Raw genomic sequence first — 24,071 nt, forward strand, 5'->3', positions numbered from 1 at the left:
GCACAAAGAAGTTTGGCTATCTGGATGCTCTTGAAATATCTATTGGTGTTGAGAACCTGACCAGCTGGTGTTTTGAACCAACTGCGTGAGTGTGTCACAAGGATACCTGCAGGTGGGTATATATACTGGGTGTGGCCGCCGCTACCGCATATTCTCCTCCATCATCATCATCATGGCAGCCTTCTGGTGGTCAGCTGTGTGTGTCTGTCTGTTGGGTAAGTTGGCGCTGAGTTCTTCTGTTGTGTTATACATGATATGGTTTTTTCTTTGTGTGTGTGTGTGTGTGTGTGACTATATATGTTTCAGTTATTTTCAAAATTATATTCTATTTATGTGTTGATTAATGAAGCAAGATGATGAGAGTGTTGTTTGAAATTAAAGTTAATAATAAGTTTTGTAGTTTTGGTGAATTATTGGTCAAATCGTCCAGGAAGTTTTCAGTCCTATAATTTACGAAGAATGATTCGGCGTTAATAATTAGTGTTTAGTAAAATCAAGTATACCCAACGTACACTAAGTAACGAGATATAGTCGGAATTTAGCATATTTAAATTTCTTTAGTTCACTTTTCAGACGTTACTGTACCGATGCTTCAAATTTTCCACCAGAAAATAATCAGCGTGAACAGAAATATTTTAGTCCCACATCCTCATTAAATGTGTTAATGTTAAAATAGATCAACTCGCTGTGACTTACACCCAACAGCATCAATAAGTATGATCCTCGACACCCAGGGAGGAGCACGTGATGTAGTATATTCCTCCTCACCAGTGTCTCCTCCCCCCCCCCTTTACCCACATATCAGCTTGTCACTAACAGGTGAACTTCTTCTCATGATAACTTTTATTTTTATCATTTTTTTTACAAGTGTTGCCACTGTCTCACCTCGAGACTCCTACCACGAACAACACCTCCACCACTAACACCTCCTCCACTAACACCTCCTCCACTAACACCTCCACCACCAACACCTCCACCACCTCCACCACCAACACCTCCACCACCAACACCTCCACCACCTCCACCACCAACACCTCCACCCACCAACACCTCCACCACCAACACCTCCACCACCAACACCTCCACCAACACCTCCACCACCCCTCCTCCTCCCTCCCTCCTCCACCTAACACCTCCACCACCAACACCACCAACACCTCCAATACCTCCACCACCTCCACCACCAACACCTCCACCACTCACACCTCCATCTCCTCCACTAACACCAACACTCCACCACCAACACCTCCACCACCTCCAACACCTCCACCACCTCCACCACCAACACCTCCACCACTAACACCTCCATCTCCTCCACTAACACCAACACCTCCACCACACACCAACACCTTCACCATTAACACCAGTACCTTCACCTCCTCCCAATTATCACGCATTCTGCCTCCCTTCCAATGGGTCTCTACCACGCAACATTAACCTTGTCTCACTCACCCCAAAGTAGCTGCAGGTGTGTTGGCCGACGAAAGGCTTGAAGTAGATTGGGCCATGAACTGGGGGAGTTGGCATGAAAAAGAGCAGTGCCCCGCTGGATCCTTTGTTTATGCCTTCGACATCAAGGTGGGCAAGGAAGAGGAGAGACTCAAATGAGACTTTGATTGAGTATCTAGTCTTAAACTTAAAATCTTAAATAACAAAGTAATTGTAATTCTCACTAATTGTAGAAATTTTACACAAGGGAGTATCATGTAGATAAAAGGTTAAGTGTTTTAAAGTGATAAATATTGACTTCGGACAAATAAAACTTAAACATACAGGTGAGGGTTGAAAACCATGAGTGCCTTTTGTTTTCGCAGGTAGATTCAGAGGGCGTCATCGACGAGACGTCCATGAACGGCATCAATTTGTACTGCAGCAACCCCAGTGATGCCAATTACTATTATGGCGACAACTTACCTGAAGCAGATGCTCCGGATTATATTATCAGCTCCTTCGTCGACCAGTGGGGGATATGGCGGGGTAAGACCTCCATGTGTGAGCTGCTCCATGATGATTTTATATTTACTGGTTATAAAAACATTCTTGGTATAATACACAGTTTTACGGCTCCATTGGCCCTTGTAAAGATTAAAAACATGAAAATTTGGTCGATATTACAGACGGAATTTGTGCATCAATCACAGGGAGGCACTGAAGAAACTCTAGCGTTCTTTTTTTACACCTTGGAAACATCAAATCTTTGTTTCTTAATCGTTTTACACACACACTGTTCATCCTGGTCCCATGAAAATAATATCACTTGGTTGGTTCACACACAGTACTTGTACTTTGTAAACATTTCTGGCTCACAAATCTTTTAGGCCCGTGACAAAAGCCAGCAGACGCCTGGTCTTTTTTTTTCCGATATAGTAAAGTCACTTGCTGTTTAACAGCCGCCATCTTGAGCTCCGACTTTACGATGAGTCTTTCAGACTTCTATTCCTCCCTATTACTCTGGTCGTCCAAACTGACCATCCGATACTACGACGTTCACTTCCCAGTAGTTTGTAAGAGGTAAGAGTGTGTTGGTATTGGTTTGGTCTAGCAGAACATATGTGAATATATGGAGAGTATATTAAGAAATCTGAAAAGCTATCTCCTATGGCTTTTGCCTTTAATAATCATCCCGCGACAGGCCCTTTGCTGTATCCCCTGGCAGATTTTTATATGTACAGCGAGTATCTCTTCCTGGGACAGGTAAGCGGGAGTGCTACAAGGGTTTCCTGACGGGCTTCAGGATGAGGAGCGAGTCTGACCAGGGAGCCTTCGGGGACGACACAACCGCCAATGACCTGGAGATGCAGTGTAATTATGGTAATGAGACCTTGATTGGCGGCGGTAACCACAGGGGAAATTGGAGCAACTATGCTAATTGTCCTTATGGTACGTAGTTTTTTAACACGAAACTTCTCTATTTGTTGCGTAGTGAATACAATAAGCAAACAAGACATATGAACATATATTATTGAATAGTGATCACTGGCAACTTAGACGCCTGCCAATCAGTAATAATCCCAAGGGGAACTTTCATTCAGGAAATAGTCACGGCTGCGAGGAACATTATTATAGCCTAGATAAAACATTGTTGTGTGTATAATATAAAACGTTTATATTATGTTACAGGAATGGCAATATATGCCATCCAGACCCGTGTCCAAGAGTTCTCCTCAACAGACAACACAGCGCTGAACAACGTGCATATGTTCTGTCGTCAGGTATAAGTTTCCTCTCAACCGTGTCCTAGTGGCTACAGACACACTCGGGAGCTTCAGCAACGAGTCTATGCCATGATCAGACAAAAAAAAATTTGCCTTTTTGCAAGAAACGTGAATTAAATATTTGAAGCTTCTTAATTTTGGTATTTATTCATTTCCCAATATTTTGTTTGTAATTCATATTCTTAATGATCATTTAAGGTCAGTCTCCGTATCACTGAGGAACCTTCACTACCTTTTGTAGGTAGTAGGCAGCTACCAAACAGGGAGGTACTACCGCCTGGGAAGATATTGGAAGCATAATGTATTGTCTAATGGTAGACCCTGCTGCTATATGGCATCAAGAATATTGTGACCAAGTCCCAGGTTGTTGATCTGACTTTCTACCTCATTTACACACAATTGCAGGGTCTCAATAACTCAACATACATATAGCGTTTCTCACTATTGAATATTTTTTCTTTGTATATCTTTATTATTATTATTACAGTGTTGGTATTATTATTATTATTATTAGTGTTATCATTTATTATTTTATTTTACTTTTTATTATAAATTTTATTTGCTATGAATTACTGTATTATTATTATTACATCCCCCCCCCCCCAGGCCCTGATGTGGGTCAGTAACCTGTGCCCGGGTGGGCTAATCCCCTAGCAACCTCTACTATTTATGAAAGTTGATTGGTTACTGGTTGTTGGTGACTCGTGCCGCCACATCAACACATTCATTGTCATTATTTTTCTTTTTTAATATTAAATTTAAAAAAATTAAATAAAAATCTGGTGAAAATTATTCATCTAAAAAAAAATGTCTGGATTAATCGGTGGATCAGCTGCTGCTGTACAGTATCTTCCAAACGCTTCAAGTGATGTAACTGTCAAGGTGTATATTTGTGCCCTAATCCTTGAAGCGGTTCACAGTCAGTTGAAAGTGATTCATGGTCAAGGTCATAGGGTTAGATCAGGTATTGATACCAGGCTTCATGACCTATTCGTGTTCTTTACCAGTACCATACTAGGAAGGCTCCTCTCCTCTTCTTAACAATATTTTGACCACCACAGTATAAGAAAAACACTAAATAAAGATAAGGAACGTGAACCTTGTACCTAACGTATCTGAGAGTGTGTTTTCAAAGTCCATCACAATTCATTAAAATTAATAAAAAATAAAAGTGAGTTTCTTTATTCTATTTTGACATTTATCAAGAAAATGTGGTGAGGTGCTGGAGTGTGTAGCGACAGATCATATCAGAGAGAGTATTTGGTCACGAAATATTTGACGCCATGATATAAATTATACAACCGTGACCAGCGGTTGTCTTATATTCTGTATTTTACACGACAGTATACTCAGGGTGCAAGTTAATGCTCTCTCTCTCTCTCTCTCTCTCTCTCTCTCTCTCTCTCTCTCTCTCTCTCTCTCTCTCTCATTACTTATCCTTTATTAATATTATCTATTACTTTCATTGGCTCCAAACTCTCTGGTTTTACTGAAGATATACAGTACGTGTGATTAGAGGTTCTTGTATAAAAACTAATATTTCACATAATGTTTGGATGCGTGAGTAAACCCAATGCTTGCCCTTCCTGACTGACTGACCGACAATGTTCTATGTGAGCATGATTTTTTTTTTCAAGTACGTCTCTCTACTTATGATATATATGTATGTACTGTATATGTGTCAGCAGGAGAACTGTACAACAGTAACGCTTACAAAATACCTGAACATTATCACATTATCAGAGTATGAAGTGTACATATTGTATGAGAAAGTTTTTTATTTTCATTTTTATATATTATCAAAGTGTGTTACACCAGGATACAGGTGTTACATCAGGATGGAGGTGTTTCATCAGGATACAGATGTTACATCGGGATGCAAGTGTTACATCAGGTTGCAGGTATTACATTAGAATGCAGGTGTTACATCAGGTTGCAGGTGTTACTTCATACAGATGGGGTGGTAGGAAGTCTCACAGGCTGCGTCGTTGAAGTAGTGCTTACGCCCCTCATCCAATGCCAGACAGTTCTCCTGGGACCCGCCAGAGGGCTCCAGCTGGTAGCCTCCTTCAGGGAACACAACAACCGTAATTTAGAGAGACTGTGAGACTAAAAGGTGGAAAGAAAGAAAGAAGCAGAGAGAGGACAGAATGGCAGTAAAACAGGAAGCTATGATCCAAGAAGAACAACTCACCGAGGACAGTAGTGCGGAGTGCCCAGTAGTTGGTGCCCTTCTCCACCCTGGTGTTGTCAAATACCCACAGCCAGTCGCCCTCCACGGCCTCGTCAGAAGCTCCCAGCCAGAATGAACCACTCAAGCCTGGCACATGGGTACAGTAACCTCTTAATGGATACGTTTTGAAGCGTACAAAGGAAGTTTAAAGAATACTTAATAAGTTGGGGTTTATTTTCTTCAGATTATACATCAATATTTCAAACCTTATACTGTATAAGTAGTTGTATAAACATGAAGTATAAGGCGGGTGCCTGTGGAAGGAGCCCTTTCCTTCACCTACCGTAGGTATGGATGTACTCCCAGAAGGCCCTGTGGACGTTAGAGTCGATCACCTTAGCCAGATCAGCTCCAGATTCTTGGCAGAAGGCGCGAGCGTCGCTCCACGGCATCGCCGTCGACATGTGGAACATGTAACATGATCCTTCGATGTCTACCCAGCCTGGATCACACCCGTAGCAGCCTGCACCACACCACACAGCCCAATCACACAGGTTAACATTAGAGATTATGGCATCGTAAAAGTTACACAGTGTGACCAAGTGAAAAGGAGAAATATATGTTACAGGCGCCTTAGGACACACTAAGCAGTGAAGAGAAGACACTTGGTGTGGTGTCGAGGTATAGTACATTATACAGTGGTTGTGTATGGTGTATTTATTACATAAGGGAAATATGTTGTCATTCGATCTATGGCCATTCTGGAAAAGGTGAAATACTCCCAACAGATAAGAAAACACTACATGAATTTTTACCTGTCATGACCCGTAAGTAATAAGGTATTGTGTAGTGACGACTGGAGGTGTTATCATCTTGTCTTGTTCTCACATTTTACAAAAAAAGTATCTAGGTTAAAGTTAACATCGCTTTTTCATATTTTGACTAAATTTATAACCAACCATCTGCTTAATAATTATCTAGTCTCGGAGAAGAAAATAAAACCACGCTGTCAACACAAACACACTTACCAGCTACTAAGATAACTGCAACAAGGCAAGATATTCCCCGCATGTTGATGTTCACTTGTCTGTAGCAGTGTTTCTTGTACTCGTGTTTAGTGTCCTACCAGAGCTTAGTGGGTCGCAGTGAGTGATTGAGTGTACCGCCAGGTGTCTCTTTTGGTTATATACTACCCCCACCCCTTGGTTTTATCAGGGGAAAACGGGGGGAGGGTCAGTTGTGCCCCTGTGACGCCCACGACAACCGAGGTAAGTTCGAAGTTGTTCAGGCGTTTTATATTTATGTTTTCGACTCGTAATGTCTCTGTGTTACTCTCTTGTCTCGAGCTCCAACACGGAACACCACAACTCGATTTTATTTCATGGCGACATTTGATTCATTTAGATGAAAAGAAAATCCATACAATAAAATATATCCCAACTTGACCAGTCATAGTACAGCGCCAATGTTATATAATGGAAGCCCCGGGAAATCGAGGATGGCCGGCCCAAGGGCCTCCTCAGTGTGAATTTGTCAAAGTGTAAAAGCCGTCTCAAACACAACCACACCCTAAGTTAACGAGTTGCATGACACAGTGTCACGGAATAGTGGTTAGACAGAGGTAAATGGCGTAAAAGAACTTGCCCATAGTTTCACCCTGCCCAAGGATCGAACTTGGTTCCGCTCGCTTGCGAGGCGAGGATGCTGACCATTACACCTTCATACTTACATCTCAAACGTCTTCAGTCAAGCGCTGAGAAATGCACTTCGAGTTCTGTTTAGTTTCTTGCTTCAAATGTTCTTTACAGCTCGAACACAGCATACAGTTCCCGCAGTATCCCTAAGCCGTAGTCTAAAGTTAATGCTCTAGTATACAATAATTCATACTTTTCTTAATGATTCGACCAAGACAGTATGCATGGTATGATAAATTATCTAGTGTGTTTCATTTAACGAGCTATCGTATGTGTAGGTAAGACCATTTAAGGAACTATTGGACCATCATTACGTAACCTTATTGACAAATCAGAATTAACTCAGCTACGACTATTGGAGACAAGCTATTATGGGTTACATTCATCCGTAGTTATACTAACATAATTTTATATTATTTTTGTTGTTATTTACTGCTCTCTCATCGTCGCTGTCGGGGGCCGCTGATAAACGTGTTCAAGATTACGTCGAGTTTTCTGATTGGTCCAAGTAAAGTACAGGCGCGGGGTGAACATTCTCCTAGTGATAAAAAATACTGTACAAGGACCATTACTTTTCTAAATCCCTCGACGTTCTCTTCGGATCTTAATTATTACCAAATGTTCTTTAAGACTCAATAACATGCTTCTTGTGTTCATTTATTCTCCACATCGCTAAATGTTCTGTCCATGGAGAACAAAAAAGCACAGGAGAACAGCTGGTCGTTGTTCTGATGTGTTCACAGTGGGGAAGTACTTATGTAGTCCCTGAGTCATGATCTTCACATCTCGGAGAACCAAACCATCGTCAGTGGGAAAGGAAACACATGGAGCGCACACACACACACACACACACACACACACACACACACACACACATGTACATAAACTGTATGTCAGAAGGGTGAGGGAGGGCACTTTTTTTTTATATCTCCGTCTCTCACCATGACCCCCGCCTATAGCTGCCTTCTGGACCCTTATTTAGTTGTCCATGTTTTTAGTGAACCTTGCTTTTAACACCGCCTACTGGGTCTAATTTTGTTCTAACTTTGATTATATAGATTCTCTCTCTCTCTCTCTCTCTCTCTCTCTCTCTCTCTCTCTCTCTCTCTCTCTCTCTCCATTGTTTCATGAGTCATCACCAGGTGAACCGCCCCTATCACACGAGCTGTATCCTTCCTTCCCTCTCCCCCTCCTTATCTTCCTTCCTCCTTCCTTTTAGCCCTCCATCCCTCTTCCCTCCCCCTTAATCTCCCTTTCTCATAACATCTTTCCAACTCTATATCCCAAAGTTGTGGCAAAAGTCTCCCTCCTCATACTCTCTCTCAGCGCCCCTCACCTCTGTACTCTCCCTCAGCTCTGCCCTCACCCTTGTACTCTCCTTCAGGTACCCATCACCCTCGTATTCTCCCTCAGGCCCCTCTCACCCTTGTACTCTCTCACAGTGCTGTCAACCATTCCGACTATACTTGTAATCCCGTCAGTGCTACCAACTCACTAAAATTCCCACGCTTACACCAGTATTACCAACTCACCTGACCTCTCACACCGCTACCAGTGTTACCATAACTTATAGTATCACCACCACTACTCTCCTCTATTCTCAGACTCTCATTGAGTGTCTGGTTACATTTTTATGGTGATTTTTATTGCTGTGAATTATTATATGACTGATAAGTTTGTCTGTGGTTCATATATATTTTGGGATTTACTTGAATTTTAGCCCCTAGTTTATTTTACCTGATGCTTAAACACCTAAATGCTACCTGGGGGGGTTAGGTTAGGTTAGGTTAGGTTAGGTTAGGTTAGGTTGTATTAGGGTAGGTGTTGTGTTGTGTTGTGTTAGATTAGCATTAAAATGGCGAATCTTTAGGTAAAATAACCTGGGAGGATGAACATCAGGTAACCCACATACTGCCACAAGTATAATACTTACAAAATTTAATGTGTTTTTTATTCTTAAAGACAAACAAAGAACAAAGACATACAGTTCAGCTCAGGTAACATACTAACACTCTTCTCAGCTATTTCCTCCTTTAAATTATACATCATGGTAAGTTATATTTGGGGATTAATTTATCTTGTTGTCTAATTGTATAATTTATAAGCATTGGCCGCCAGAGGTAAGGTTTAACATACAGGGTGTTTCAAAAATAGTTATTGTCACTGCCTTATAAATATTCATGGAGATGGCGTGGTTTATTGTATGGTAAAAGCAGCATTGTCCTCACTTGCTGATGCGTTAGGTCTCCTACAAATGTTTGTGTGTGTGTGTGTGTGTGTGTGTGTGTGTGTGTGTTAGTGTTTATGTGTGTGCGTATGTGTGTGCGCGTGTTATTTGTGTGTGTGTAATGAAAATAAACAGTTATATAGGTATACCACTCAAACAATGTTATAAATTAATACTGGCAAACTTAACACCTACAAAACGTGCTAGAGATATCACAACACCACTCAGGAACAGTATATAGGTGCGAACACGATGTACAGTCCCCTTCTCTAGTGCAGGGGCTCGTCAGGTTTTGTGCAGCGTGGCAACCCTGTGTTTGATTACATTCGACAAGGAAACTCGCTGTAGTAAACATACTATGGAATCAAAGTTAAACAATATTAAAAACAAATATTTCAATATAATGATTTATGGAATGTTTATATGACGAACCCCTGTAAACGCACTATGAAAGGGGACTGTGGCTACCACAAGTATACACACTACATCTACATCTCCTGCTGGTATAACATCTACTGGGGGATATACTTGTTTGTGTTACTCGTGGTCTTGTGGTATACTGAAACATATGCCAAACAACACACAAGGAATTCAAGGTTACAGTCGTCGATCCTAATTGCTGTTGTCGAGTCATCTGGAGATTAGACCATCCCAGCTTATTTCACCTGTTGATTAAACATCCTAACGCTACCTGGGGGGTTAGGTTAGGTATTAAGGTTAGATTAGGTTAGGTGCTTAGATTACATTATATTAGGTTAGGTTAGGTTTTGGCCCTTGTTAATTTCGTCCCACAAAGATCATACTAGAACTGTTACATATGGTAATACTTGGTAACTTTTATGATGTTATAGTTCAGTATTTGTCTTGTTATAATAGCTTATATAAAGTTTGGTATTACTGTTAATATGTAAAATAGTGTTGTTGATAATATAATGTATTACTGTACTACTAAACATTAACAACTGAGGTCTTTATGGACACAGTTTATCAGTATATACACGACATCAACAACGTAGAATTTCATCTCAAATTATTTTCCGGGGAGACTGGTGAGGCTGAAGGTTACCATTAAATTATCGGAGCTTGGAGTTCGGGTTCAGGTTCTGGTTGGAACATGGGTATGGGTTCGAACTCGGGTACGGGTTCGGCCTCCCTTGGATTCAGAGCTTCACTACAACTCTTGCTGGCATTTGAGAACTTCTCGGTGACTGCGCTGCGATTGTAAACCACCCAGTAGAAGAACGCACATGCGCAGACGAGATCCAATAGGTAGCCTAGAATGATGCTGATGATGTTAAAAATTCTGTCGTATTCTGGATACTTAACGTCGTCTTTCTTTACGCCGCTTGAGGGATCAGACCCCATCCAGGGGAAGGACAGGGTCGGGAGGTACACCTTCGGGGGTTTATCATAGCTGGCAGCTTCGGGGATGTCGTCCTGGTCACGCTCCAGGGCGCTCTTGGGCTTGGTGCTGATGACCTGTACAGTGTCCTGGCGTTCCTTTGCCTCTTGTTTCTTCTTATCTCTCTGGAGGTTCACGTGAGTCTGCACCAAGAAGAGACACGAATGGTGGAGGAAGGTGATGAACATGCGGATGGTGGAGTAGAAGAAGAAAATGTCGATGGCTTTAGGAGCGGCTGAGGCTGGGGCGGTGACGGCCACCTGGGAGAAGAGGGCGGCCACCACGATGAGGCAGGACAGTGTCACCATGATGCGGTCACTAGCAGGGAGGGAAAGTGTTAACACTGTGGATCAGATCAGTGACAAGAGCATTAACTATTCTATTAATTAAAGTAAACTGAAACAAATATAATGCAAGTTAATAATAAAGGCTTTAGAAATAAATATAACTGAAACACGTGTGATGATAAAAACGGACATTAGACGCAATTTAATGACAATAACTTAGTGAACGTTTATGGACATCGAGTTCTTGCTAATAAGATTTTAGTTTAACCTGCGTGCACTAAGACTCACCTGAAGTTGGTGTAGCCGAAGAACTGCGTGAAGGAGCCGATGATACTGAGGATAATGCAGGGGACGAAGGTGGTGAAAACGTAGGCACCGTAGCGACGGGTCAGCAACACCTGTACCAGAGACCCCAGATGAAGAGTGAATTAGCGCATTCTCATCATGACACTGCTGTAAAATACTGAAAAATTCTGCTGTAGCTTTTCTTGTGAGAGTACAAGATTCAAGGGTGGCTGTAGTGTGGGTGGGAGAGCAGATATTTTCTTAAGAATTATGATAATTAATACAACAATTATCTATGGCACAAGAGAGAGCTTTTCTTGAAGGTGTTAAGGACATAACAGTTTGCCGTGGTGGTGGCAAGAGAGAGCGAGGACTGACCCTGAAGGTGAGAGAGGTGATGAGGTCGTCCTCGTCCACGGTGTAAGTGTAACACATCTTGGAGCTGGTAAAGAGCGTCAGAACTGATGGCTCAGAGTCCACGATCGTCAGTTTCTGTACAACAAAGTCATCCAGGAATTAGTGTCGGCAAATTCTCATTGATTCAACAAAATTAAGTGTCAGGTAATATAAGAATAAAGGTCAGGAAAATAATAATAATATTAATCTGCCTTTTTTTTATGGTTGCTGTCAAAATACCCCAATAATGTTGACGTTTTACGATTCATTTTACAGGAAGGCTTTTTATTAGACAACCGACGTGTCAGCTATCTCGACTAAGAACCATAAGTATACAGAAAACTAAGCGAAGGTCCGCGGGTATTATGAAGTTGAGAATATGACGGTTGAGTGGAATTATCTTTCTCCTTCTTTCCTCATCTCTCTCTCTCTCTCTCTCTCTCTCTCTCTCTCTCTCTCTCTCTATATATATATATATATATATATATATATATATATATATATATATATATATATATATATATATATATATATATATATATATATATATATATTCCTTAACCCCTGACACTGCTTCTCTATTCTTCCTCCACATTTTCCTTCTCTCTCTATTTATCGTCTTCCTCCTTCTCTCCCTCTATTACCCTTCTCCTTTCTTTTCTCCCTTTATCCCTATTCCTTCTCTCCCTTCTTCTGTCCTTCTACTCTCCCTCTCCTTCATATCTAGGCACAGGAGACACCTACGGAGAGGTCGAAGAAGGCCTTAAACTCCCCGGTGTGTTGGATGCCAATGTGCATCTGACACTCGTGCACGTCGAAGGGGTAAATGTCCATCTGGAAGCTGCACACGTAGGAGGCCTTGAAGCCCTCCGTCCTCTCAAGGAAGGCGTTGCTCCCGGCTGTGTACACGTATCCTAAGGTGAGAGAAAAACGGTGAGAGAGCAAGATGAAGGAATGAAAGATAGAAGAAAGGAGACGGATACTGAGAGAAAGTGCCTGATTTTCACCACTTTGGCTTGTAAGCACACCGAAACCTATAACTGGTGTCACATCCGCTGAAAGACGATAGTAAACAAACGGCTTCGCTTATCTACGACAGATCATGACGTAAATGAAGGAAGTCAAGGCAGATCTTACCCTCGGTGCCATCCACAATGTTGACGACACCGTTGCCTGAGCGGTGAGCCCTGATGAAGGTCTCAGTACTTTCCCTGTCGATATAGGCCATGGCGTCGAAGAAGGCAGCGTTCTTGAGCCTGTAGCTGGGCTCCCATACAATCAGGTCCGGCATACCGTTGTCAGCTGGGTTGGGGCTCAGCTGGGAGAGTTTCACACGATCGTCCTCCCATTTCGTGATGAGCTGGACGAGGAGTAATGACTAGCGGTAAGATGCTGATCAAAGCTCTGTACGAGCGTTGGATGAACTGAAACAACACTGGTTGGGATACATAGAAACGCTGGAGGAGTTACAAGTCGTTGAAAAAAAAATATATGAGCTGAATGGATGATTTAGCTTGACACTGGAAAAATTACTGGAACACTAAAGGAATTATAAGACAGCTGTATAATAATATTCCGGCTATCGCCAGACGATTTTATTCAGCATAAGGAAACCTACAGCAGCCAAAGGGCTAAAACCTATCTCAATTAAGAAATAAATCAGCTAGAGATGATCTTATTACAACCACAGTGAAAAGTTAAAAAAAAAATGTTCCTCAAGTAAAATAAAAATTTCCTTTCAGGGGAGGACAAGCAAATGGTTAACAAAAAGACAGTTTTCATACTGCTTTATCGTCTAGGGCCGACAAGCGGGGTAATAAAAAAGTAATTGTTAGTGAGTTAGTGAGGTACCTGAAGGCAAGTGGCCATGACTGTGTTCTCCACGTCGACGTTGTGGATCCTGAGGAGGTTGGCGGACAGCTGGAGGGGAGTGCGGGGCTTGTGGGGACGGTTCCTGCGGTAGGAGTCTGGTAGGGGCGCTAGGAGGGTGCAGGTCTCGTCTGAGTCATCGTGACAGTGAGTCATTCCATCACAGCGGTGAGACAGTGGCAGGCAGGACCCGTCCGAGCACGTGAACTGCTCCTGAAGGTGATGGTGACGGGTTAGTCCTACACCCACCTTCAGTTCACAACACCAAGGGACACTATATAACTTACCCATTACATCGTACTTACCATTTCCTCTGCCTTCACTCCAACTTTACTCGAAGGTTCCCTTTTATACATTTATTCATCAAATATCTTTATTGTCTTAATATATAAAGTAAAAACATAATTAAGTTTCAAATTAAACTTACAGAGTACTCTACTCTACCTCATAAATACACAATTTTCACACACACTCTCCCTAGCAGTACTGTCGCTTCCATTCCGCAACAACTGTGACACGTCGCATCGTCCAGCGCTTCACCCTCCATTACTCCTCCACTCACAACTACTTTTTTAGAACATTCACACACTTGTACTATTTACTAGCCTCACACATCCATATTTTCTCTCCCTTTGTATGTGTTATCTCGTGTCTGCTGTGACCTTCCGTTTCTAAAGAAAGCGGGAAGACGCCTTCATGTAGAAGGTTCCGTAAGCGTTTGTCACCTTTACTTACTTTTATCCTCTTCACCACTGATCGGCTCGTTAGCCGCTTGGGCGTAGATACATGGGGTTACATTCTTTCATTAGCTTACATAAATGTGTATGTGTGTGTGTGTGTGTGTGTGTGTGGTGAGGAAGGTACATTACCACGGAGCAGCTGGTGATGACCATGGTGACAGTGGTGTCGTTGTTTATGTAAGTCCAAGAGTAGCGGCCCACAGGCTGGCTGTTGGTGGCGGGGGCGGTAGCCACTATATCCCTCTCAGTGTTGGTCAGAAACAGACTCTGTCCTTCTTGTTTGATTTGCCGGCCAGCCAGAGACACCAGTCTAACCTTGGTATCCCGGGCCACTACATAGAAGGTGTCGTCGTAGTCAGTGCCTGCTGGGCTGTTACGCAGGAGCTTCAAGGGGGCGCTGAGCGGTACCTGAAGGGGGGGGGGGGAAGAGCTGTTAGCGTACACCTCAGATATGACTTTCATACTGTAAAGAAAACCTGCCGTAACATAACGATAATAACAATAGCAAAAATGACCAATATATTTGTTAGCATTCAAGCCTCACAAACGAGAGGACCTGGGTTCGATTCCCGGCCAGAGTGGAACTATGGAAAGTTCCATTTGTCTCTCTGCAAAGTCCTAAATGTAAATCAGTTAGAGGATCTTGTTTCTGGGATATAAATAACTAATGCGGTTAATGAGTTGTCCAGTCTTTCCGGGCTGTTCCCTAACATCGGGTCTGCCATCTTAACAAACATGGGTGTAGCAGTTGTGTTATCGCAGCTTTTTGGTATATTCCTCACTCTCACTCCCTCCCTACTACCTCAGTCCTACCCTCTCTCCCCGTCCTATCTCTAGTTACTTCTCCCCCTCTCCTACTTCACCCTTTCCCTCCCTTCCCTCCTTCCTTCCATCACCCACCTCTTCCCTTCCTCCCCTTCTCTCCTTCATTCACTCCCACCCACACCCTCACCCCGTCCTTCCTCAACTCCACCCCCCCTTTCCCCCCTCCGGCAGTACCTTGCAGGCGAGGTACTTGAGGAGCTGGTCACACTTGTCGAGGATGTGGTGTGCAGCCCACCCTTCCTTCAGGAGCATCATGGGGCACGCCTTCCCCTCCCCAGCTCCCCAGTACTCCAGGGACACGTGTGGGTTGTCGTCTAACACCTGGTCCGGGAGATAGAAAGATGATAGATATAGGGGAAAAAATTAGATAAGTATGTAGGTAGATAGATAGGCGGATGGACGTACCGACGAATAGACAGACAGACAGGCGGACGGACGGAGTGTCAGACAGAAAGACAAACAGGAATGAAGAGACAAAGAACGAAAGAGAGGGACAGACAGTCAGACAACGGGAGTAGAGAGAGAGAGAGGTGTAAATAAAGAGAGAAATAACACACACACACACACACACACGTAGCCACCACCCTAAAGAAAAAGGCTGACCTTCTTGGCCTTGTCCAGCAGGGCAGGGTCGTCAGCTGCGGGCAACTCTCCCCCGTAGGCAGCGCAGTGCCTGGCGGCGTCGGGGTAGCTCACCTGCGACCCCTCCACCACCAGGTAATCGTGGGCGGGGTACGGCGGACATATCTCTGCCAAGTCGACCTTCTCCTCAACCAGGTACCTGATGGTTAGTGTCATTAACGAAAGTATTGACGAACACAGAAAAAATAGGATGAAAGAATAATGGGAAGGAGGAGAGGGGTGTGAAAACACAGGGAAGGAGATTTTGCCATGTTTTGAAAGGGGTGTTCTGCAGAGTGGGATAGTATTGAAGACTAAGAGAGAGAGAAGGGGGGGGGAGATAAATCCTCGTCAGGGACACCTTACCCCGTGGGTGGTTGAGGTGTGTAGGTAACGCTCTCGGGGGTATTGGTGATTACGCCCAGCTCCACGAAGTCATCTCCCAGCACGATCCACTCCCCCTCCCCCAGGTCACCAACGGGTATTGGGCCGCACCCTGATAGTGAAGCGACCTGTGTAATGAAAACACTGGGGTAGATACATTAAGTTTATCTCTCTCTCTCTCTCTCTCTCTCTCTCTCTCTCTCTCTCTGTAACAAAGGAGACAGTCTATCTCACGTGCATACTGATGACAATTGAATGACATAATCTTTATCACAAAACCCAAGATAAATATCAGTGAATATATTACAACATAACGGCAATAAAAGACACAATAATACTGTAATACTTATATAACACAACACCTCAACCACCATATAACGACATAGACAAAGTCCATTAATATCTATACATGACGTACTTTACGCTGATTGGCTCCTGCATCTTTATACTTCACCGACATATCTAGTTTATAGTGATAAATTAGGTTTAATCTTTGTAGGTTAGATTAGGTTAGGTTAAGTTAGTCTAAGGTAGGTCAGGGTCACATAAGGTTAGGTTAGATTGGTGTCAGGTGTATGAGGGAAGTAGTAGGAGAAACAGAAGTTGAGGACACACCAATCAGGACACACACTCATGAATTCTACCCAATCACCTGTCCTTTCCTACCTCAGCAGGAGAGAGGGTGCGGGGGTATACCCTGGGCACGGTGACGAAGACGCCTGCTGCAGGGTGGTGGCTCACGTCGTAGTAGTCTGAAGGAACACCCACAGTCACCTTGAAGTTCGCCTGTGGGGGAAGGGAGACCCATGGGTGTAAACTGAGGCTGTTACTAATGGCATTTTTTCTAATTATGTGAATCAAGGCAGACACACGTGAAATTATTTATGAAATCCAGGTGAGAGTAATTGCAAAATACAGGTGGAAATCTTGATAAGTTGTAGGTGGGATTTTTACAAGGGTAGTGATTAGTCCAGTGGTATATAGTGCAGTTATTATTTTATTGTTAAAACAAATAAATGCTTCAGAAAAAAATCACAACAGTTACCTCTTAAGTCTTGATGAACGTTCTCCAGGTACTGTGTTACATTATGTTAATATATTTTCTCACAAGGACAAAACAATATCAAAGTCGATTATTTATCTCAAAACTCAAGACGGCAACTTATTATGCTTTGTGTTTCCTCTGTTGGAAGCTGTTAAAGTATTAGATACAGGTAAATAAAACTTATCCGTCAATTGAATATTCGTCTTACTTTCTTCAGTAAAGTCGACCAACAGCCAATTGAAAGCCATGTACGGATCACTCGTCTGTCTTATGAGCACTTTCAGAACAAACACCTGCCTCAGTCACCACCGCCTGGGGCAGTGGTGTGTGTTGGTTGTTATGGTTACAATAAATCATCAAAAAGTCACCACCAGATTTCTAACCCAACGGAGCTGTTCACGACATGAAAAGTTATTAGCTGACAGCTGTGACATCACGATTGAACTCTCCAATCACTGGATTGGCACTCAGTGTAAAAAAAAAAATTATAAACATATTTCGTGACAGTAATAGAATTCTTGACAGCTAACATGTCAAGGCTGGATTTCATATTTAAGAAAATCATGTTGTACTAAACTCACTTTTAGAGGCACTCAACCCAGTACAGTACATGCCATAGGAACTTTACAATTATATACAGAATATGAAAATATATATATTTCTAACCAAACACACGCTGATATCCTCTTCAATTTTCATTGACAAAGAGAATTGCTTTCTCTAAAGCCAGAATAAGACACAATACGTGTTTTTAATTAAGTTTCCTACGTACAAGGCAAAATATAGGTATAAATCATTAAGTTATTTTATATATATTTTGTATCATATATAATTAATGAATTCTTAAGTTGTCAAAGAATGCCCTCACCGCCATATTCAGTGATAGTCCTGGTCCCATGAGCTCGCCTTGGGTGGTTTTACCGTTCAGGTAGACGGCTGGGTCCTGCCCGAACACCACACAGGCGTGCGTCCACCTCCAGGGTACAGGTGTCTCCTCCAGCTCCAGGTGCATCTTGTCCAGCGCCACCCCGTACTGCTCGTCCTTAACTGTGGCCACACGTCAAAACAACAAGTGACAAACTTAATAAAATACTACCCTTACAGCTTGTCATATACCGTGAAAGAAACACGATGTAAGGAGGAGACTTATTAAATGAAACTCCCAATCTTGAAGGAAATGAAGGAAGATGTCCGTAAATGGATCATAATAATCATATAACTCTAAAGACCTGTGCGCTATACGACGACCTAATGTGCGGGAGGTCACACAGCTCTCATTTGTTTATGGCTGATCCGGGGAAGACGGGAGGATGTCGGTAGGTGGGAGAGGTGTGTAATGTTCAAGGAAATGAATATAAATGAAAGTAAACAGATGACAAGATGGAAAATCTTGAAATAAGTCAGTGTATTGTTGAGGGAGAGGAAATGAAAGGCGAATGGACAAAAGACAAACATTACTAAATATTGGAATGGATCACGTGGAGACTACTAGTCCCTTCAGCTTATTTCACCTGATGATTAAGCACCCTAACGCTACCTGGTGGGACAGGTTACTGTTAGTTTAGGTTATGTTATGTTAGATTAGATTGGGTTAGGTTAGGTTATGTTATATTAGATCAGGTTGAATTAGGATATGGCGAGAGATAATCTTAATGTGATTCACTCAAGTCTTTTATTGTAGAGAGACGACTGACCAAGGAAGCCGAGGTTCTTGGCGAGGGTGAAGATATAGGCTGTAGGGCCGTAGGTGACCATCAGCTGGTAGTGGAGACACACGGTCACCTCACTTGTCGTCTCCGGGAACTCGAACTCCTTCTGCATCCACATTTGTCTCCTCCTGGGTGACTCCTCAGTGTGTAGGCCGAACATGCTAGTCTCACCAGCTGCTATCATGACTATACCGCCTCCTGGCACAGTGAGACAACTACCAGTTTTAGTTTAGTTATAGAAAGAAAAGTTTGTTGAAATTAATACTGTATAACAAGAATATAAATCGAATACCTTGTCTTTTAATTTATATTTTTACTATAGAATGGTGTCCAGAACCTCGACGATGTCAAGTTAACTACAACACCCAATTATGTAGTTTTAGTGAAGTGTAGATGTCATAACAGCTTCTCTGACCTATGCAATAGCACATCTTTTACATTATGACAACAACAACGTAGTAATTCGTCTGGTTATGGGAAACTTATGCTATTTGTGCTAAGTTCTCTTCCAAGGGTTGTGAGGTGTGAGCCACCTACCTGGGCCGAGGGGCGCGGCCACCAGGAGGCAGTAGAGGAAGAGGGCGGCAGACAACGGGCACATGATCACTGCTGGAGGGGGGAAGTTCCTCCTGGTGGTGGTCACGGGGATGGTCGCCTCGTGGTCACCTGTCATGTTTACATTGAATAAACATAATAAGCTATCAAGAGCATAACTCTCTCTCTCTCTCTCTCTCTCTCTCTCTCTCTCTCTCTGCCACACACAGTTCATAAAGATATTTCACGCTAAATAGGGAAAATCGACAAATTTCAATAATTTTGGGTCAGGCGTATTTAAAACTCTGCCCAATTATACATATACATTAATACATCATTCATCAAACAATCATACATTTCACTGCCATAAATTTGGAAATTAAAGGTAAGGTACACTTAATGAGCTACAAATGTTGCCGTATTCATGATTGTGTCGGAATTTTCTCGAAAATTGTATTAAACGATTTACATTCTGCAGACTGAGAAGGTCGCTGCCACCCCTGGATGTATTCCCGTGACGATAATTTTATAATCATACCAACGACAACAGTCTGAGTTAGTATTTTGTTGGTCAATCAAAATACCATCCTCATATTCAAATATGCCGGCCATAGTCCTACACCCTAAACGTTCTCCGGCTGTTTTTTATCAATCCTCTAAGGTTTCGTATCTCACTGGGGACCCAGTTTTTAATTTAATTCATCCACCGCAGTCTCTGTCTTCCCCTGGCCCTCCTACCCTCACATTTGCTCATTAATATTTGTTATTATCCCCTCATCACTAATCTTATGACCAAAGTATCTTCCTTTTATTTTTATTTGCATTTCAATTATTTCTCTTGAAGTTTTTGCTAATATTAGTACTTCTTCATACGGATGTTCTCCCACTCATATCTTCCTTAACTACAAAATTCAGTAACGTATTTTCACCACGAAATTTTGGAGACATCAGGATTTTTAATAAGGGCTTCAGTGGTCAATGGATCTGGTGTGAGACGTTATGTATTTTTACTTACTTTACATTGATAATGTGGATCACTTGTTACTATTATGGTCTCCAGGGGGTGTTGGCAGCAGGAGGAAAGAGGAGGACCTACCTGGCCGGGGTGGTGAGCCGCTCTGACAACACCTCCTCCGGGGGGGTTTTCTCAGCCACACAGTTCTGCTTGCATGATTGGCTTGGGCATTTTAAACTCATATAGAATGCTTTTAGAATAATAGCAGGGTGATTGAAAGCTGTGAGTGAGTGTATGATATCCAAGACATATTCAGCATCCAATCACAGTACAGGAGTAATAATACTGACTGTCCACACCCACCCTAGGACTGTCATTATCCCAAGTACAACAGAGCGGGAGAGGTTTTGTAGAAATGAGATCCTTATGAACTTCCCTCAAGGTCAAGGTCACCTGTTTGTGTAGGAGGTTGAAGAAGGTGTATCCAGGTCAAGGTGACGTGGGTCAGTGGTCAAGAAATGGTCAAAGAGAAAGAAAAATAAAATAAAACAATATAATATTTTCAACGATACAAGGATAAGCTTAAACTTACTAAGAATTATTTGTTAGGTTCGTTAATCCACACTAAAAAATAAAAATAAAAAATAAATTGTCCCGCAAGAAAAACATAAATAAGTTCAGGTGTAACTGTGTACTCAAGATGGCAGGATATCACGCACAATATTTTTAGTTGACGCAGTCTATTGTTTGGGCTAAAACACCTTTTATTAAGACTCGTGACATTTCTTGATGTTTAGGTTCGGTTAAGACGTAGTGGCATGGCGACCTACTTAACTAACCCTCACTAATAATGGCTCGGTGCTGAGGAATATTTATACATATTTTAAAGTATACATTACCAAATAATTTGGATCACATGAAGATTAGCATCACACCTTACATCACCTGATGATTAAACACCCTAACGCAAAGCTAACCTAACCTAACCTGACCTGACCTAGCCTGATTTCACCTAACCTAGCCTAACTTAACATTCCCAAGTTAATTTTAGGGTGAGATAAATTGGGGAGGGCTAATTTTTAGATGTTGCATTTCACCATCAACAATACACACCGGTGTATTGGTCGAGCATGCTGACTCAGCAAGGTAAAACTATGGGCAAGTTTCTTTATGCCATTTACCTCTGTCAACCCAGCAGTAATTGGGAACCTGTATGTCACTCGAATTGTCCGGTCTTCTTGGACTATTCCTTGACACTGGGTCAGCAGCCCATTAACTGAGGGTGTGGTTCTTGTGTTGGCGACAGCTTCTACACCTTAAACAGACTCACGCCTAGGTGGCTCATAGGGCGTCTCATCCTTGTACAAGAGGGGCAACCATTATTAAGCACACACACACACACACACACACACACACACACACACGTAAGGCAACGGTGAGTAATAAGAACCAAATCTCATTTCTTTCGTGATATAAAGAAACCTGAGAGGAGGAGATTTCTGTGATTTAAATTGAAGGAAAATATTAAGTTGTGATAAGTGTTGAGCCAGCCGTCACTCACAGCTGGGTCTGGTCTTGTACAAGTCAAAATTCACGTGTTAAAATTCGAGAATGTGTCAGGTGTTGTAACAGAATTATGATGAATCTAGAGCAAATTGTACTGTGCTTGATGTTTCTTTTGGCATCAGAATGAGGTTAAAATAAAATATTAATAAACTGGTATATAAACAACAATATGTAAATGTTTTCCTTGGGAGATGAATTTTGTATTAGCGCACAGGTCAAAGTTTAATTCAAAGGTCAGTGTTGTAAGGTGCATGGTTTCTATAGAATACAAGGTCTACTTACGTTTGAAAATAGAGCCTTTTAAAAATAGACCCAAACAATACGGTGATGACGCTGTGGCAATATTGAAAGGCATTTAAATTACTGATATACAGTAATGTACTATTGGGAGACCCTTGTAGTCTTAATCAGTCTAAACACAATATAGTTTGATAGAGTCATTAGGACCACAGAAGATATAAGCCTCCAACAGCTTTCCTGGGCGGTCATCGGTTAAATCCACATACTGTACTCTTTATCGTTTCTATGTCTGTACTGTTTATGGTCGTGCTGAATTAGTGTGAATTTCCTGGCGATTTTTGCGATACCTTTCAACTATACAATGCCCCATCCATCATCTCCCCTCTCCCCTACCCCCACCACCCACCTCCACATACCCCACTACCCACCTCCAACTGCCTCACCACCCACCTCCACCTACCCCACTACCTTCCTCCACCTGCCCCACTACCCACCTCCAACTGCCTCACCACCTCCACCTACCCCACTACCCACCTCCAACTGCCTCACCACCCACCTCCACCTACCCCACTACCTTCCTCCACCTGCCCCACTACCCACCTCCAACTGCCTCACCACCCACCTCCACCTACCCCACTACCGTCCTCCACCTGCCCCACTACCCACCTCCAACTGCCTCACCACCCACCTCCACCTACCCCACTACCCACCTCCACCTGCCCCACCACCCACCTCCACCTACCTCTACCAGCTATGCCACTCATCCAGCAAAAAACACCACTTAGCCTAAACGCGAGCCGCCCGTCAAGGGAAAAAGAGCATAATTTTATACATTATTGTTTTCAAGCGAAGCAAACACGCACTAGTCTTGCCAAGGTCACCTCCACGAATATACCAACGCTATCAGCAAAGTCAATAATTATATACTGATGAAATATGAGCGTCAGTCCTAAATAAACTGGGCTTGAAAACAGATATATTCCATTACACGTAAATACTGCCAGTGTTCTTACGTCATCGAGACAAGATATCCATTCACTAAAAAGTTTCTAAAATCCAGACAACAGCTGATGAAGAAATACTACCTTTATTGTACCTTAATATGCATAATGAACAATGTATATTTAATCCTTTGTTATAATTCGTCCTTATATTATCCCCCTTATCCATCCAGTCATTCTGTTTATATTATTCATTCGTTTATATTGGTTATTCACAGCATATAGATTCTTCTCGTTACAAATTGTCTTTCTTTTTTAGGTTGGTGTAGAGGCACTTGACTAAGAACAAAGTGGGAAGTGTGTTCCCTTGAGGCACTCCACCACCTCTCAAGCCAGTCCGGGAGTAATGAGGGAGAATGAGCTTTAATTACCAGGACTAAAGGGTCTTAAATGCAACACTGTATAAGGCAGGTGCACTACTGCTTATAAACGAACACTATACACTATAAATTTAAACTATACATTTTAACTCAAACTCTACATTGTAAAATAAAATTATGCGTTATAAATCTAAAGTATATTTGGTAAATTGATATTTTACTTTATATAGTAAGCTGTTGGTATATATTAAAAAACTATGACTTTATATTTTCAAGTTATATTATTTATTTTAAACTCATTCATTCAAACTCAGTGGAAGAGGTCACTGGAGAGAGAGAGAGAGAGAGAGAGAGAGAGAGAGAGAGAGAGAGAGAGAGAGAGAGAGAGAGAATAAAAAAAATACATTAAAAAGAGATTGAGTAAGAGAAGAGGGATTTACAATAGAGTAAAGAAAGAGTGAGTAGAGGAAAACAGTACAAAAAGTGTTAAGAAGGAAGAAGTGACAACGAAGAAAATGACACGAGACAGAATTAAGAAAAGGTGGGGGAAATTGGTGTCCTTTCTCACGACTTTTTCGAAGGG

General features: G+C 42.2%; 3 protein-coding genes across 4 annotated transcripts; 1 reads left to right on the forward strand and 2 right to left on the reverse strand.

Annotated features, from left to right (window-relative positions):
* The first annotated feature begins 104 nt into the window (after positions 1-104).
* On the forward strand, positions 105-3,350 carry LOC121876538 (vitelline membrane outer layer protein 1-like). 2 transcript variants are annotated; one of them, XM_042381731.1, is made up of 5 exons: positions 105-215; positions 1,460-1,578; positions 1,815-1,977; positions 2,695-2,880; positions 3,121-3,350. In XM_042381731.1, the coding sequence occupies exons 1-5, from the start codon at positions 173-175 to the stop codon at positions 3,216-3,218; spliced, it is 609 nt and encodes a 202-aa protein (XP_042237665.1). In that variant the 5' UTR covers positions 105-172; the 3' UTR covers positions 3,219-3,350. The 2 variants fall into 2 exon arrangements, with proteins under 2 accessions (XP_042237665.1, XP_042237666.1); XM_042381732.1 differs by having other exon boundaries at positions 118-215; positions 1,463-1,578.
* Positions 3,351-4,975: 1,625 nt separating this feature from the next.
* On the reverse strand, positions 4,976-6,565 carry LOC121876582 (C-type lectin domain family 17, member A-like). Its single transcript, XM_042381787.1, has 4 exons — positions 6,417-6,565; positions 5,732-5,911; positions 5,410-5,535; positions 4,976-5,282 (listed from the first exon to the last, which is right to left on the reverse strand). Exons 1-4 carry the CDS (start codon positions 6,457-6,459, stop codon positions 5,158-5,160), a joined length of 474 nt encoding a protein of 157 aa, XP_042237721.1. The 5' UTR covers positions 6,460-6,565; the 3' UTR covers positions 4,976-5,157.
* Positions 6,566-9,728: 3,163 nt separating this feature from the next.
* LOC121876561 lies at positions 9,729-20,018 on the reverse strand. Its single transcript, XM_042381761.1, has 15 exons — positions 19,991-20,018; positions 19,410-19,538; positions 18,858-19,070; positions 18,032-18,210; positions 16,785-16,904; positions 16,101-16,246; positions 15,717-15,894; positions 15,288-15,434; positions 14,418-14,696; positions 13,531-13,761; positions 12,817-13,039; positions 12,424-12,593; positions 11,662-11,775; positions 11,287-11,396; positions 9,729-11,029 (listed from the first exon to the last, which is right to left on the reverse strand). The coding sequence occupies exons 1-15, from the start codon at positions 20,016-20,018 to the stop codon at positions 10,378-10,380; spliced, it is 2,919 nt and encodes a 972-aa protein (XP_042237695.1). The 3' UTR covers positions 9,729-10,377.
* Between the last annotated feature and the right edge of the window lie 4,053 nt (positions 20,019-24,071).

The sequence above is a fragment of the Homarus americanus genome, unplaced genomic scaffold (assembly GCF_018991925.1).
Source record: "Homarus americanus isolate GMGI-L3 unplaced genomic scaffold, GMGI_Hamer_2.0 scaffold28, whole genome shotgun sequence".
Taxonomy (NCBI): domain Eukaryota; kingdom Metazoa; phylum Arthropoda; class Malacostraca; order Decapoda; family Nephropidae; genus Homarus; species Homarus americanus.